The sequence below is a fragment of the Thunnus albacares genome, chromosome 8 (assembly GCF_914725855.1).
Source record: "Thunnus albacares chromosome 8, fThuAlb1.1, whole genome shotgun sequence".
In the NCBI taxonomy this organism is placed as follows: Eukaryota; Metazoa; Chordata; class Actinopteri; order Scombriformes; family Scombridae; genus Thunnus; species Thunnus albacares.
The window spans coordinates 35,188,129-35,205,628 of NC_058113.1; the positions used below are offsets into that span (position 1 = coordinate 35,188,129).

The following is a 17,500-nucleotide window of genomic DNA, read 5'->3' on the forward strand; positions in this document are numbered from 1 at the left end:
GGTTCATACACTCAGCAGCATCACGGAACAACTGAAAAACATAACAGAGACACAAACACTCAGAACACAGTTCACATGTCAGCTGATTATGATCCACAGGTCAACACTGAGGTCTGAGACAACACGGGTCCCCAGGTCTGATGGGAAACACTGGATCCTGCCTCCAGTGAGCAGGTCTGCCCATGACAGGAAAACCTCAGCTGTGGAACTGAGGTCCGACCTGGACTAACAACGAAGTACGTTCTCTTCTTGATATTTGGGCAGATAAGACCTTCTTCAGGACCGTTCTGCTTGGATCGTCCGTCTCATTGGCTGGAGCTAAATCCATTGGCGCTCCATCATATTCGTTAGGGTCTCAGCGCAGACTAGAGGTGTAATGGTACAGGATGTTTAGTTCGGTAAGCGACTTCCTCAGTTCGGTGCGCTCAGTGACCCAAACAATTACTGTCAAAACAGTGACGGTGTTATTACACTTAGTGTAAATGATAAATTAAATATCAATTCAGCAACTAAACTGTGTCAGTAATTGTTTTGGCCAATGCGCCATTGTTGGATGTTTACATTTTTCAAAATAAAAAGACTAAAATGTTATTTGCTATCTTTCTCTTTTTTCTGATGTACCAATAATGTATGGAACCATGAATTTTGTGTACCGTTACACCCCTAGTGCAGACTGGAAGTTATCCTGGAAGTCTTGTATGTGGATGTGTTGACAGTAAAGTCCTCCTGAGTCTTGAGAATTGAAAAGTCACAGCCTTGGTGGAGTTTACAACCCACTGAGGACCTTCTTCTTTGAGAATACACTAGTGAGTGTGGTTTGAACAAAAAGTGGTCCAGATTAGAATTTTTAGTGGCATATTTTGGGATGGGAACATCCTCCGTCATAAAACCTGGCAGTGTAACTTCCCCTCTTAACCTCTGGGTTCAGAAGCTCTGCCTGCCGGTAGTCAGCCAGCAGTACCTTCCCTTTCAGAGCTGTCTGACAGTTTGCCAGAATCTCTCTGATGTCAACTGAAAGTTCTTTCTGAACTCTTTCATTGCCTTCCTCAAGTTTTTGCTTCCAGGACAACAGAAGCTGAAGTCCTTCAGACACCATTCTGCCATTTCCAGAGATTCATCCAAACCCAAAACAGCTGCTTCTTTAACTTGACCGCTTCCTTCACAGCTGTTATCCACCAGAAGGTTCCAGGTGAAGCCAAACTTCTGTCCACACATCAGATCAGCTGATTCTACTGTCTTTGATCACGGCCTGCTCTGTTTCCATGTCCATGACCAGTTTGTCCTGATCCAGGGTCAGTCCATCGTTAATCTTCACACCTTGGACACAGATGTCTAACAACCAACCGCTCTGATTTACTACAACTGACTGACTGAGTGAAGCATTTAAGATTCAAGGACAACCATAAATACCTCTGTAGCAAGTAAAGCAAGACACTAACACAGCCAGGGTTAAAGGTCCAGTTCCGAATGGGGACATCATCCTGAAGATGTACACACTGAATGAATGAATGAATGAATGATGTGTTAAATAAACCAGGAGCATCTCTGTGTTGGTGTTTTATTCCTTTTACTCCTTGAACTCAAAGTTTCCAGAGTCCTCTCTGTGATGAGTTTTATGATGGCTGTGAAAAGCTCCACTGGGACATAAGAATTCCTTTCTTCATTCCTTAGAAACAGACTTTCTGAACATCAGTGAGCCATGTTGAGGTCACATCTCTGTACTGACGCTGGTGATCTCAGGTAAACTAAGTCTTACTGATAGTAAATGTAAGAAAATGTTCAGTGACAACAGACCAAAAACCATGAACGTGTTCAAATATGATGCGTACTACAAGTTCAGCAGGTCCTCAAAATAATCAAGGTTCATTTAAGTGTGAGTGTTTATTCTTAACTTCAGGAACTTTAGGAACAGCAGTTTCTTAAAATAATGTTTAACTCAAAGTCTACTGACAAGCTTTTTCCAGACCTTTCAAAACATCTCTCAAGTCTTCATCAGAGAACTGAGGATGACTTGGCTCCACTGTCATCACAAACTTTGGTCATGTAATATAAAGTGATAACAACTGGTCACACTGAAACCATGAGCTCCGTTTGAAAGCTCCAGAAAAAGACAGTAAGTGAATCTTGAGTTAAGATTTTCTTAAATTGGGGTTAATCTGCAGCTGGAGTTAAAGACATTGTCCTTCATCAGTGACAGAGGGACATCAGTAGAGCTAAACTGTGTCAGTAATAGTTTCTACTGCATCAACTAAACTGTGTCAGTAATAGTTTCCACTGCAACAACTAAACTGTGTCAGTAATAGTTTCCACTGCAACAACTTAACTGTGTCAGTAATAGTTTCCACTGCATCACAACTAAACTGTGTCAGTAATAGTTTCCACTGCAACAACTAAACTGTGTCAGTAATAGTTTCCACTGCAACAACTAAACTGTGTCAGTAATAGTTTCCACTGCAGCAACTAAACTGTGTCAGTAATAGTTTCTACTGCAACAACTAAACTGTGTCAGTAATAGTTTCCACTGCAGCAACTAAACTGTGTCAGTAATAGTTTCTACTCCAACAACTAAACTGTGTCAGTAATAGTTTCCACTGCAGCAACTGAACTGTGTCAGTAATAGTTTCCACTGCATCACAACTAAACTGTGTCAGTAATAGTTTCCACTGCAGCAACTGAACTGTGTCAGTAATAGTTTCCACTGCAACAACTAAACTGTGTCAGTAATAGTTTCCACTGCAACAACTAAACTGTGTCAATAATAGTTTCCAGTGCATCAGCTAAACTGAGTCAGTAATAGTTTCCACTGCATCACAACTAAACTGTGTCAGTAATAGTTTCCACTGCAGCAACTGAACTGTGTCAGTAATAGTTTCCACTGCAACGACTAAACTGTGTCAGTAATAGTTTCCACTGCAACAACTAAACTGTGTCAATAATAGTTTCCAGTGCATCAACTAAACTGAGTCAGTAATAGTTTCCACTGCAGCAACTAAACTGTGTCAGTAATAGTTTCCACTGCAACAACTAAACTGGGTAATAATAGTTTCCACTGCAACAACTAAACTGGGTCAGTAATAGTTTCCACTGCAACAACTAAACTGTGTCAGTAATAGTTTCCACTGCAACAACTAAACTGGGTAATAATAGTTTCCACTGCAACAACTAAACTGGGTCAGTAATAGTTTCCACTGCAACAACTAAACTGTGTCAGTAATAGTTTCCACTGCAACAACTAAACTGTGTCAGTAATAGTTTCCACTGCAACAACTAAACTGTCGGTAATAATAGTTTCCACTGCAACAACTAAACTGTGTCAGTAATAGTTTCCAGTGCATCAACTAAACTGAGTCAGTAATAGTTTCCAGTGCAACAACTAAACTGAGTCAGTAATACTTTCCACTGCAGCAACTAAACTGTGTCAGTAATAGTTTCCAGTGCATCAACTAAACTGTGTCAGTAATAGTTTCCACTGCAGCAACTAAACTGTGTCAGTAATAGTTTCCACTGCATCACAACTAAACTGTGTCAGTAATAGTTTCCACTGCATCAACTAAACTGAGTCAGTAATAGTTTCCACTGTAACGACTAAACTGGGTCAGTAATAGTTTCCACTGCAACAACTAAACTGTCAGTAATAGTTTCCACTGCAACAACTAAACTGTCGGTAATAATAGTTTCCACTGCAACAACTAAACTGTGTCAGTAATAGTTTCCAGTGCATCAACTAAACTGAGTCAGTAATAGTTTCCAGTGCAACAACTAAACTGAGTCAGTAATACTTTCCACTGCAGCAACTAAACTGTGTCAGTAATAGTTTCCAGTGCATCAACTAAACTGTGTCAGTAATAGTTTCCACTGCAGCAACTAAACTGTGTCAGTAATAGTTTCCACTGCATCACAACTAAACTGTGTCAGTAATAGTTTCCACTGCATCAACTAAACTGAGTCAGTAATAGTTTCCACTGCAGCAACTAAACTGTGTCAGTAATAGTTTCCACTGCAGCAACTAAACTGTGTCAGTAATAGTTTCCACTGCATCACAACTAAACTGTGTCAGTAATAGTTTCCAGTGCAACAACTAAACTGTGTCAGTAATAGTTTCCACTGCATCACAACTAAACTGTGTCAGTAATAGTTTCCACTGCATCACAACTAAACTGTGTCAGTAATAGTTTCCACTGCAACAACTAAACTGTGTCAGTAATAGTTTCCACTGCAACAACTAAACTGTGTCAGTAATAGTTTCCACTGCAGCAACTAAACTGTGTCAGTAATAGTTTCTACTGCAACAACTAAACTGTGTCAGTAATAGTTTCCACTGCAGCAACTAAACTGTGTCAGTAATAGTTTCTACTCCAACAACTAAACTGTGTCAGTAATAGTTTCCACTGCAGCAACTGAACTGTGTCAGTAATAGTTTCCACTGCATCACAACTAAACTGTGTCAGTAATAGTTTCCACTGCAGCAACTGAACTGTGTCAGTAATAGTTTCCACTGCAACAACTAAACTGTGTCAGTAATAGTTTCCACTGCAACAACTAAACTGTGTCAATAATAGTTTCCAGTGCATCAACTAAACTGAGTCAGTAATAGTTTCCACTGCATCACAACTAAACTGTGTCAGTAATAGTTTCCACTGCAGCAACTGAACTGTGTCAGTAATAGTTTCCACTGCAACGACTAAACTGTGTCAGTAATAGTTTCCACTGCAACAACTAAACTGTGTCAATAATAGTTTCCAGTGCATCAACTAAACTGAGTCAGTAATAGTTTCCACTGCAGCAACTAAACTGTGTCAGTAATAGTTTCCACTGCAACAACTAAACTGGGTAATAATAGTTTCCACTGCAACAACTAAACTGGGTCAGTAATAGTTTCCACTGCAACAACTAAACTGTGTCAGTAATAGTTTCCACTGCAACAACTAAACTGTCGGTAATAATAGTTTCCACTGCAACAACTAAACTGTGTCAGTAATAGTTTCCACTGCAACAACTAAACTGGGTCAGTAATAGTTTCCACTGCAACACAACTAAACTGTGTCAGTAATAGTTTCCACTGCAACGACTAAACTGGGTAATAATAGTTTCCACTGCAACAACTAAACTGGGTCAGTAATAGTTTCCACTGCAACAACTAAACTGTCAGTAATAGTTTCCACTGCATCACAACTAAACTGTGTCAGTAATAGTTTCCAGTGCAACAACTAAACTGTGTCAGTAATAGTTTTCACTGCATCACAACTAAACTGTGTCAGTAATAGTTTCCACTGCATCACAACTAAACTGTGTCAGTAATAGTTTCCAGTGCATCAACTAAACTGAGTCAGTAATACTTTCCACTGCAGCAACTAAACTGAGTCAGTAATACTTTCCACTGCAGCAACTAAACTGTGTCAGTAATAGTTTCCACTGCAACAACTAAACTGTGTCAGTAATAGTTTCCAGTGCATCAACTAAACTGAGTCAGTAATAGTTTCCAGTGCATCAACTAAACTGAGTCAGTAATAGTTTCCACTGCAACAACTAAACTGAGTCAGTAATACTTTCCACTGCAGCAACTAAACTGTGTCAGTAATAGTTTCCAGTGCATCAACTAAACTGTGTCAGTAATAGTTTCCACTGCAGCAACTAAACTGTGTCAGTAATAGTTTCCACTGCATCACAACTAAACTGTGTCAGTAATAGTTTCCACTGCATCAACTAAACTGAGTCAGTAATAGTTTCCACTGCAGCAACTAAACTGTGTCAGTAATAGTTTCCACTGCAGCAACTAAACTGTGTCAGTAATAGTTTCCACTGCATCACAACTAAACTGTGTCAGTAATAGTTTCCACTGCATCACAACTAAACTGTGTCAGTAATAGTTTCCAGTGCAACGACTAAACTGTGTCAGTAATAGTTTCCAGTGCAACAACTAAACTGTGTCAGTAATAGTTTCCACTGCATCACAACTAAACTGTGTCAGTAATAGTTTCCAGTGCATCAACTAAACTGAGTCAGTAATACTTTCCACTGCAGCAACTAAACTGTGTCAGTAATAGTTTCCACTGCAGCAACTAAACTGAGTCAGTAATAGTTTCCACTGCAGCAACTAAACTGTGTCAGTAATAGTTTCCACTGCATCACAACTAAACTGTGTCAGTAATAGTTTCCACTGCATCAACTAAACTGAGTCAGTAATAGTTTCCACTGCAGCAACTAAACTGTGTCAGTAATAGTTTCCACTGCATCACAACTAAACTGTGTCAGTAATAGTTTCCACTGCATCACAACTAAACTGTGTCAGTAATAGTTTCCAGTGCAACAACTAAACTATGTCAGTAATAGTTTCCAGTGCATCAACTAAACTGTGTCAGTAATAGTTTCCACTGCATCACAACTAAACTGTGTCAGTAATAGTTTCCAGTGCATCAACTAAACTGAGTCAGTAATAGTTTCCACTGCAGCAACTAAACTGTGTCAGTAATAGTTTCCACTGTAACGACTAAACTGGGTCAGTAATAGTTTCCACTGCAACAACTAAACTGTCAGTAATAGTTTCCACTGCAACAACTAAACTGTCAGTAATAGTTTCCACTGCAACAATTAAACTGTGTCAGTAATAGTTTCCACTGCATCACAACTAAACTGTCAGTAATAGTTTCCACTGCAACAATTAAACTGTGTCAGTAATAGTTTCCACTGCATCACAACTAAACTGTCAGTAATAGTTTCTACTGCATCACAACTACACTGTGTCAGTAATAGTTTCCACTGCAACACAACTAAACTGTGTCAGTAATAGTTTCCACTGCATCAACTAAACTGTGTCAGTAATAGTTTCCACTGCATCAACTAAACTGTGTCAGTAATAGTTTCCACTGCATCACAACTAAACTGAGTCAGTAATAGTTTCCACTGCATCAACTAAACTGTGTCAGTAATAGTTTCCACTGCATCAACTAAACTGTGTCAGTAATAGTTTCCTCTGCATCACAACTAAACTGTGTCAGTAATAGTTTCCACTGCATCACAACTAAACTGAGTCAGTAATAGTTTCCACTGCAGCAACTAAACTGTGTCAGTAATAGTTTCCACTGCAACAACTAAACTGTGTCAGTAATAGTTTCCACTGCATCACAACTAAACTGTGTCAGTAATAGTTTCCACTGCATCACAACTAAACTGTGTCAGTAATAGTTTCCACTGCAACACAACTAAACTGTGTCAGTAATAGTTTCCACTGCATCACAACTAAACTGTGTCAGTAATAGTTTCCACTGCAGCAACTAAACTGTGTCAGTAATAGTTTCCACTGCAGCAACTAAACTGTGTCAGTAATAGTTTCCACTGCAGCATCAGACTGGAAGTAATCCTGGAAGTCTTGAATGTGGATGTGTTGACGGTAAAGTCCTCCTGAGTCTTGAGAATTGAAAAGTCACAGCCTTGGTGGAGTTTTCAGCCCACTGAGGACGTTCTTCTTTGAGAATACAGAAGTGAGTGTGGTTTGAACAAAAAGTGGTAAGCCACATTTTTATGATAAACCTTTTAGATCTTGGTTGTTTTTAACTTTATCCTTTAACTGGATGAAGGATTTTAGTCGTTGGACGTCTGGACTTCAAGTTATCAGAGAAACAAGCTGAGCAAACGTTAGCAGCAGCTCGGCTAACAGCCCCTCCCAGACGTCCTGTGCCCACCAAACAGCGTCAAAAACACTGATTTTTTATGTGAAACTTCTGTATTCAGTGTTTTTTACCCGTTTTAATCAGCCGGTCTGTTTGTTCTGGAGAGGAGGAGACCTCTGAGGATAGTTCGGCTCTCAGTAAAAAAAAAAAAAGTAATTCTAACCCGCAGAAGCTGGTTGTGTAACAATAAAGACAACAACTCCCATGATCCCGTGCTACTTTACGACATCATCACACGCTGTCTTTTGTTATTGTTTTGACTGAGATCCCTAGCGGCAAAATAACAAGATCCAATTCCATATTTACAAGAAGATATTAAACTATCATAATTATGATGAATCTAATAATTACCAGAAAAGAGCTCATTATTACCAGAAAAATCTCATAATTACATAATTATAAAATACAGACGTCATAAAGGCCTCCAGTTTATTTGGCGATCATGAATATGCACAGAAGACTTCATGATGATCTGTGATGGATTTGTTGTTCAGCTACTTCAATGCTGCACTGACCGACTGACATCATCATCCTCCTCCTCCTCCTCCTCCTAACCTTCTTTCCTTTGATTTATTTTGTTTCCAGCATCATTTCTTTTCTTTCACTCTTCAGAAATTACAACTCGACTGGTTTCAGACAGTGGAAGAGCAGCTCTAGTTTCACTGGACCTGAGTCAACTGTTGTTGAACAGAACTATCTCTCTAAAAACCATCTATTGAATAAAACTTTCTACAATGATGATTTTTATGTTCGTAACTGAGGTCAAAGAGTCTGAAACCAAGTCAGCCGAGAGGAAACATTTAAGACTGGATCTAAAGTTTTCCTTGCTCCCTGGAGAGCCGACCCTCTGAGGACTTTTCATGCTGACAGAAACAAATTTTTATTTAACGAGTTTCTCCTGAACGCTGACTGACCTCTGACCTTTTCCAAAAGTGGACGGATTGTTCCAAACCAGCAGTTTTCCAGCAGAAAGATCCATTGAAGAGAGTTTTCCTTTCTCTGTAAATGTGTTCCGACCACTTCAAGGAAAAGGCTGCACACATGGAAACCATATATATCTCTGTACAGACTGGAAAACTGTGCTGATGTTAGTCAGACTTGAATCCTCCTCACAGAGGAACACAGAACATGAGCTGCTTGGTGCTTTTTCACAGAGATGTGTTTAAGTCACTGCATATCGCAGCTTTTATTTCACAGCTCACAGCTGAATGTCTAACATGTCCTCACCTCCTTCTCCAGCTCCTCTCCGGCCTCCAGGCTCTCGTTTCCTCGCAGCAGTCGCAGTTTCTCCAGCTGTCTGCGTTGCATCCGTCCGGGCAGGAAGAAGTTGAGGGGGAACGGCATGTGCTCGGCGTACCAGCGGCGAGTCACGTCCACGTAGTTCTTTGGCTCGATCCAGAACGCGTAGATCTGCAACAGACATGATCCCTCCTCAACACAAACCTTGTTTTGTTTTCGTGATAAACATGGGCGTGTTTAAAGCGGTTCTCACCAGGGCAGGCATGAGTTTCTCCTCCATCAGAGAGATGAAGGCCAGGCTGTCGGCGCCCTCCTTGGCCGACAGGTCGTAGTCTGCATTATATTTCTGAAAAACAAATCAGATTTTCTGCTGAGAGAAACAACAACAACACGGACACATTAAAGTCTCTCACGCACCACAATTTAAAACACCAACATCTGTGGTGAATTCAGTTCATTCTAATAGAGTCTCTGGTCACGCTTTGTTTTACACGTCCTTTCATTTTATTACATTTTCCTAGAAATGCTCACAGTAATTCGCAGATATTTAATGATTAATGTTTAGGACATTTTACAGAGAGGCTGCTGCAATTTGGTACAAACTGTAAGAAAAAAAGCATAAAGTTGGTTGAGTTGGTAAGAACTCATCACATCTGGGTTCCTAGTTGTTAATTAGCAAAACTTCTTAATAAATTACACTCTTAACAATTTAACTAACAGAAGATACTTGGTTTGTATTGATATTGGCATGATAGAGTCTTTCTTATAACTCTTTAATGAGCACCTAATACAACCATATGACATCATCATTTCAAAGAACAGTCACACAGCAGCTACTGCATATCAAACTACAACTCAACCAACTTAATATTCTTTTTCTTATACTTTGTACCAAATTACACCCTTTCGCTAAAATAACTTAAAACTGTTGGTGACCTGTTGGTAAACGGGACGCGACATTCACGTGTCCTTTAATGAACGTGACGCGACATTCACGCGTCCTTTAATGAAAGTGACGCGACATTCACGCGTCCTTTAATGAACGGGACGCGACATTCACGCGTCCTTTAATGAACGGGACGCGACATTCACGCGTCCTTTAATAAACGTGACGCGACATTCACGCGTCCTTTAATGAACGTGACGCGACATTCACGCGTCCTTTAATAAACGTGACGCGACATTCACGCGTCCCTTAATGAACGGGACGCGACATTCACGCGTCCCTTAATGAACGGGACGCGACATTCACGCGTCCTTTAATAAACGGGACGCGACATTCACGCGTCCTTTAATAAACGTGACGCGACATTCACGCGTCCTTTAATAAACGTGACGCGACATTCACGCGTCCCTTAATGAACGGGACGCGACATTCACGCGTCCCTTAATGAACGGGACGCGACATTCACGCGTCCTTTAATAAACGTGACGCGACATTCACGCGTCCTTTAATAAACGTGACGCGACATTCACGCGTCCTTTAATGAACGTGACGCGACATTCACGCGTCCTTTAATGAACGGGACGCGACATTCACGCGTCCTTTAATGAACGTGACGCGACATTCACGCGTCCCTTAATAAACGTGACGCGACATTCACGCGTCCTTTAATAAACGTGACGCGACATTCACGCGTCCTTTAATAAACGTGACGCGACATTCACGCGTCCTTTAATGAACGTGACGCGACATTCACGCGTCCCTTAATAAACGGGACGCGACATTCACGCGTCCTTTAATAAACGGGACGCGACATTCACGCGTCCTTTAATAAACGTGACGCGACATTCACGCGTCCTTTAATGAACGTGACGCGACATTCACGCGTCCCTTAATAAACGGGACGCGACATTCACGCGTCCCTTAATGAACGTGACGTGACATTCACGCGTCCTTTAATAAACGGGACGCGACATTCACGCGTCCCTTAATGAACGTGACGTGACATTCACGCGTCCTTTAATAAACGGGACGCGACATTCACGCGTCCCTTAATGAACGGGGCGCGACATTCACGCGTCCTTTAATAAACGGGACGCGACATTCACGCGTCCTTTAATAAACGTGACGCGACATTCACGCGTCCTTTAATGAACGTGACGCGACATTCACGCGTCCTTTAATAAACGTGACGCGACATTCACGCGTCCTTTAATAAACGTGACGCGACATTCACGCGTCCTTTAATAAACGTGATGCGACATTCACGCGTCCTTTAATAAACGGGACGCGACATTCACGCGTCCTTTAATGAACGGGACGCGACATTCACGCGTCCTTTAATAAACGTGACGCGACATTCACGCGTCCTTTAATAAACGGGACGCGACATTCACGCGTCCTTTAATGAACGTGACGCGACATTCACGCGTCCTTTAATGAACGTGACGCGACATTCACACGTCCCTTAATGAACGGGACGCGACATTCACGCGTCCTTTAATGAACGTGACGCGACATTCACGCGTCCTTTAATGAACGGGACGCGACATTCACGCGTCCTTTAATGAACGTGACGCGACATTCACGCGTCCCTTAATGAACGGGACGCGACATTCACGCGTCCTTTAATAAACGTGACGCGACATTCACGCGTCCTTTAATGAACGGGACGCGACATTCACGCGTCCCTCAATGAACGTGACGCGACATTCACGCGTCCTTTAATAAACGGGACGCGACATTCACGCGTCCCTTAATGAACGGGACGCGACATTCACGCGTCCTTTAATAAACGTGATGCGACATTCACGCGTCCCTCAATGAACGTGACGCGACATTCACGCGTCCTTTAATAAACGGGACGCGACATTCACGCGTCCCTTAATGAACGGGACGCGACATTCACGCGTCCTTTAATAAACGGGACGCGACATTCACGCGTCCTTTAATAAACGGGACGCGACATTCACGCGTCCTTTAATAAACGTGACGCGACATTCACGCGTCCCTTAATGAACGGGACGCGACATTCACGCGTCCCTTAATGAACGGGACGCGACATTCACGCGTCCTTTAATAAACGTGACGCGACATTCACGCGTCCTTTAATAAACGTGACGCGACATTCACGCGTCCTTTAATGAAAGTGACGCGACATTCACGCGTCCTTTAATGAACGGGACGCGACATTCACGCGTCCTTTAATGAACGGGACGCGACATTCACGCGTCCTTTAATAAACGTGACGCGACATTCACGCGTCCTTTAATGAACGTGACGCGACATTCACGCGTCCTTTAATAAACGTGACGCGACATTCACGCGTCCCTTAATGAACGGGACGCGACATTCACGCGTCCCTTAATGAACGGGACGCGACATTCACGCGTCCTTTAATAAACGGGACGCGACATTCACGCGTCCTTTAATAAACGTGACGCGACATTCACGCGTCCTTTAATAAACGTGACGCGACATTCACGCGTCCCTTAATGAACGGGACGCGACATTCACGCGTCCCTTAATGAACGGGACGCGACATTCACGCGTCCTTTAATAAACGTGACGCGACATTCACGCGTCCTTTAATAAACGTGACGCGACATTCACGCGTCCTTTAATGAACGTGACGCGACATTCACGCGTCCTTTAATGAACGGGACGCGACATTCACGCGTCCTTTAATGAACGTGACGCGACATTCACGCGTCCCTTAATAAACGGGACGCGACATTCACGCGTCCTTTAATAAACGTGACGCGACATTCACGCGTCCTTTAATAAACGTGACGCGACATTCACGCGTCCTTTAATGAACGTGACGCGACATTCACGCGTCCCTTAATAAACGGGACGCGACATTCACGCGTCCTTTAATAAACGGGACGCGACATTCACGCGTCCTTTAATAAACGTGACGCGACATTCACGCGTCCTTTAATGAACGTGACGCGACATTCACGCGTCCCTTAATAAACGGGACGCGACATTCACGCGTCCCTTAATGAACGTGACGTGACATTCACGCGTCCTTTAATAAACGGGACGCGACATTCACGCGTCCCTTAATGAACGTGACGTGACATTCACGCGTCCTTTAATAAACGGGACGCGACATTCACGCGTCCCTTAATGAACGGGGCGCGACATTCACGCGTCCTTTAATAAACGGGACGCGACATTCACGCGTCCTTTAATAAACGTGACGCGACATTCACGCGTCCTTTAATGAACGTGACGCGACATTCACGCGTCCTTTAATAAACGTGACGCGACATTCACGCGTCCTTTAATAAACGTGACGCGACATTCACGCGTCCTTTAATAAACGTGACGCGACATTCACGCGTCCTTTAATAAACGGGACGCGACATTCACGCGTCCTTTAATGAACGGGACGCGACATTCACGCGTCCTTTAATAAACGTGACGCGACATTCACGCGTCCTTTAATAAACGGGACGCGACATTCACGCGTCCTTTAATGAACGTGACGCGACATTCACGCGTCCTTTAATGAACGTGACGCGACATTCACACGTCCCTTAATGAACGGGACGCGACATTCACGCGTCCTTTAATGAACGTGACGCGACATTCACGCGTCCTTTAATGAACGGGACGCGACATTCACGCGTCCTTTAATGAACGTGACGCGACATTCACGCGTCCCTTAATGAACGGGACGCGACATTCACGCGTCCTTTAATAAACGTGACGCGACATTCACGCGTCCTTTAATGAACGGGACGCGACATTCACGCGTCCCTCAATGAACGTGACGCGACATTCACGCGTCCTTTAATAAACGGGACGCGACATTCACGCGTCCCTTAATGAACGTGACGCGACATTCACGCGTCCTTTAATAAACGTGATGCGACATTCACGCGTCCCTCAATGAACGTGACGCGACATTCACGCGTCCTTTAATAAACGGGACGCGACATTCACGCGTCCCTTAATGAACGGGACGCGACATTCACGCGTCCTTTAATAAACGGGACGCGACATTCACGCGTCCTTTAATAAACGGGACGCGACATTCACGCGTCCTTTAATAAACGTGACGCGACATTCACGCGTCCCTTAATGAACGTGACGTGACATTCACGCGTCCTTTAATGAACGTGACGTGACATTCACGCGTCCTTTAATAAACGGGACGCGACATTCACGCGTCCTTTAATAAACGGGACGCGACATTCACGCGTCCTTTAATGAACGGGACGCGACATTCACGCGTCCTTTAATAAACGTGACGCGACATTCACGCGTCCTTTAATAAACGGGACGCGACATTCACGCGTCCTTTAATGAACGTGACGCGACATTCACGCGTCCTTTAATGAACGTGACGCGACATTCACACGTCCCTTAATGAACGGGACGCGACATTCACGCGTCCTTTAATGAACGTGACGCGACATTCACGCGTCCTTTAATGAACGGGACGCGACATTCACGCGTCCTTTAATGAACGTGACGCGACATTCACGCGTCCTTTAATAAACGTGACGCGACATTCACGCGTCCTTTAATGAACGGGACGCGACATTCACGCGTCCTTTAATAAACGTGATGCGACATTCACGCGTCCCTCAATGAACGTGACGCGACATTCACGCGTCCTTTAATAAACGGGACGCGACATTCACGCGTCCCTTAATGAACGGGACGCGACATTCACGCGTCCTTTAATAAACGGGACGCGACATTCACGCGTCCTTTAATAAACGTGACGCGACATTCACGCGTCCTTTAATAAACGGGACGCGACATTCACGCGTCCTTTAATAAACGGGACGCGACATTCACGCGTCCTTTAATAAACGTGACGCGACATTCACGCGTCCTTTAATGAACGTGACGCGACATTCACGCGTCCTTTAATAAACGGGACGCGACATTCACGCGTCCTTTAATGAACGTGACGCGACATTCACGCGTCCTTTAATAAACGTGACGCGACATTCACGCGTCCTTTAATAAACGGGACGCGACATTCACGCGTCCTTTAATGAACGTGACGCGACATTCACGCGTCCTTTAATGAACGTGACGCGACATTCACGCGTCCTTTAATAAACGTGACGCGACATTCACGCGTCCTTTAATAAACGGGACGCGACATTCACGCGTCCTTTAATGAACGGGACGCGACATTCACGCGTCCTTTAATAAACGGGACGCGACATTCACGCGTCCTTTAATAAACGTGACGCGACATTCACGCGTCCTTTAATGAACGGGACGCGACATTCACGCGTCCTTTAATAAACGGGACGCGACATTCACGCGTCCTTTAATAAACGTGACGCGACATTCACGCGTCCTTTAATGAACGGGACGCGACATTCACGCGTCCCTTAATGAACGTGACGCGACATTCACGCGTCCTTTAATAAACGTGACGCGACATTCACGCGTCCTTTAATAAACGTGACGCGACATTCACGCGTCCTTTAATGAACGTGACGCGACATTCACGCGTCCTTTAATAAACGTGACGCGACATTCACGCGTCCTTTAATAAACGTGACGCGACATTCACGCGTCCTTTAATAAACGTGACGCGACATTCACGCGTCCTTTAATAAACGTGACGCGACATTCACGCGTCCTTTAATGAACGTGACGCGACATTCACGCGTCCTTTAATGAACGTGACGCGACATTCACGCGTCCTTTAATGAACGTGACGCGACATTCACGCGTCCTTTAATGAACGTGACGCGACATTCACGCGTCCTTTAATGAACGTGACGCGACATTCACGCGTCCTTTAATGAACGTGACGCGACATTCACGCGTCCTTTAATGAACGTGACGCGACATTCACGCGTCCTTTAATAAACGGGACGCGACATTCACGCATCCTTTAATGAACGGGACGCGACATTCACGCGTCCTTTAATGAACGGGACGCGACATTCACGCGTCCTTTAATAAACGGGACGCGACATTCACGCGTCCTTTAATAAACGGGACGCGACATTCACGCGTCCTTTAATGAACGTGATGCGACATTCACGCGTCCTTTAACAAACTCATTTCTCAGGTTTCTTTCCCGTTGACCACATCTGGATTTTTTATCCTTATTGGGCTAAAACATGTGAAGTTTGTCCTGCGGGTGGCGCTAGAGGAAGAAAAGGTCATTAAGAGCAGAGCAGGAATTACATCAGATCAGATTCAGTTCTTCTTCTATTTGCACATTAAAAGTGTTGCTAGAATAAAAAGGTGAACTGTGTTGCGGTCCGTCCTCTGTGGAGCAGGAATATCTGCACCAAACTTCATTCAATCTGGAGGATTTTTCAGATTTGCACTAAACCAAAGTGAAAATGAAGGAAGAAGAAGCTGAGACCTGAATGCAGTCTGAGTAGAAAACAAGAAGAAGAATCTGCACTGAAGCAGCAGAAGAAGAAGAAGAAGAAGAAAGTGTGAGTGAAAGGAATAAATTAGAGTTAAATCTCTGCAGCCGAGCATGAAGCAGCTTCTTCAGCAGCTCTCCTTTCGTTGTGGTTTCTGACCGACCTACCGCAGCGTGGAGGCACCGTGGCATGCTGGGTAATGGCTTCCAGCTGCCTGTTAGCTGCTGAACGCCGGTGTTGGGCTCAGAGACATGACTTCTGCTGAGGGGAATGTGGGTCAGAGACCGAGTCTGAAGGAAAACAGCAGCTGAAGGTCGTCAAGAAAAGACTCGATCAAACGTCGGAACAGAAAACTGAAATATGAAACTCTGTCGTTCCTGAGCTGCTTCGGATGAAGTTTGGACTAAAACGAACGGATTCTCTGAAGGCGTTCACTGGAATACAGACAAGTTCTCCCATTTTTATACTTTGTTAAAAATGCAGCGACGATCAGCTTCCTCACAGCTGAGATCATGTTTATTATTATTATTAGTAGTAGTAGTATTATCATTATTATTATAATTATTATAATTATCATTATTATTATAATTGTTATTATCATCATTATTAGTAGTAGTAGTATTATTATCATAATTAATATAATTGTTATAATTATCATCATGATTATTATTATTATTATTAGTAGTAGTAGTAGTATTATAATTAGTAGTAGTAGTAGTAGTATAATTAGTAGTAGTAGTAGTAGTAGTACTAGTAGTAGTAGTAGTATAATTAGTAGTAGTAGTAGTAGTAGTATTATCATCCATCCGTACATGTTGGAGCTGAATGACCTCTGAAATATGAGAGTGGACAACACATGGAAACACCTTAGCAACCACCTTAGCAACCAAGATTACAGAACGGACGGCTGTTTATGAGCATGTGCAACGCGCCGACGTCAGCTCGTCAGCAAGGTAGAAAAAAAGAGTCAAAAACGAAGCGTTGAGAGCAGGTTGAAGCCCTGAGTCTCGACTTGCAGGCAGCGTTTCTACAGACGTTCACCAGTTTTGGAACTTTGACCTTGTTTAACATCCGACATCAGAACAGGAAATAAATAAAGCTGAATATGAAGCCTGTTGTTTTTGTTTTTGCTGTTTAGGTTCATTCAGTGAGCAGGATGGATGTTCAGTGTTGTTGCTTGATAAACTGTTTTCCTCTGTGAGCGCTGACTGATCTGTCTTAAACCATCAGTCAGTCATCAGATGAACATTAAAGCTGTGTTTCTTGCTGTAATCATT

General features: G+C 43.3%; 1 protein-coding gene across 1 annotated transcript in view; it reads right to left on the reverse strand.

The window, feature by feature from the left end:
- Nucleotides 1-17,500, reverse strand: part of mtx1a (metaxin 1a) — a 42,939-nt gene that overhangs the window by 1,864 nt on the left and 23,575 nt on the right. The window contains exons 4-6 of the mRNA XM_044359461.1: nt 9,160-9,252; nt 8,895-9,077; nt 1-31 (exon numbers count right to left, since the gene is read on the reverse strand). The exon at nt 1-31 is cut by the window's left edge and continues 46 nt beyond it. Coding sequence (XP_044215396.1) covers nt 1-31; nt 8,895-9,077; nt 9,160-9,252 — 307 coding nt within the window. The remainder of the gene's footprint in view (nt 32-8,894; nt 9,078-9,159; nt 9,253-17,500) is intronic.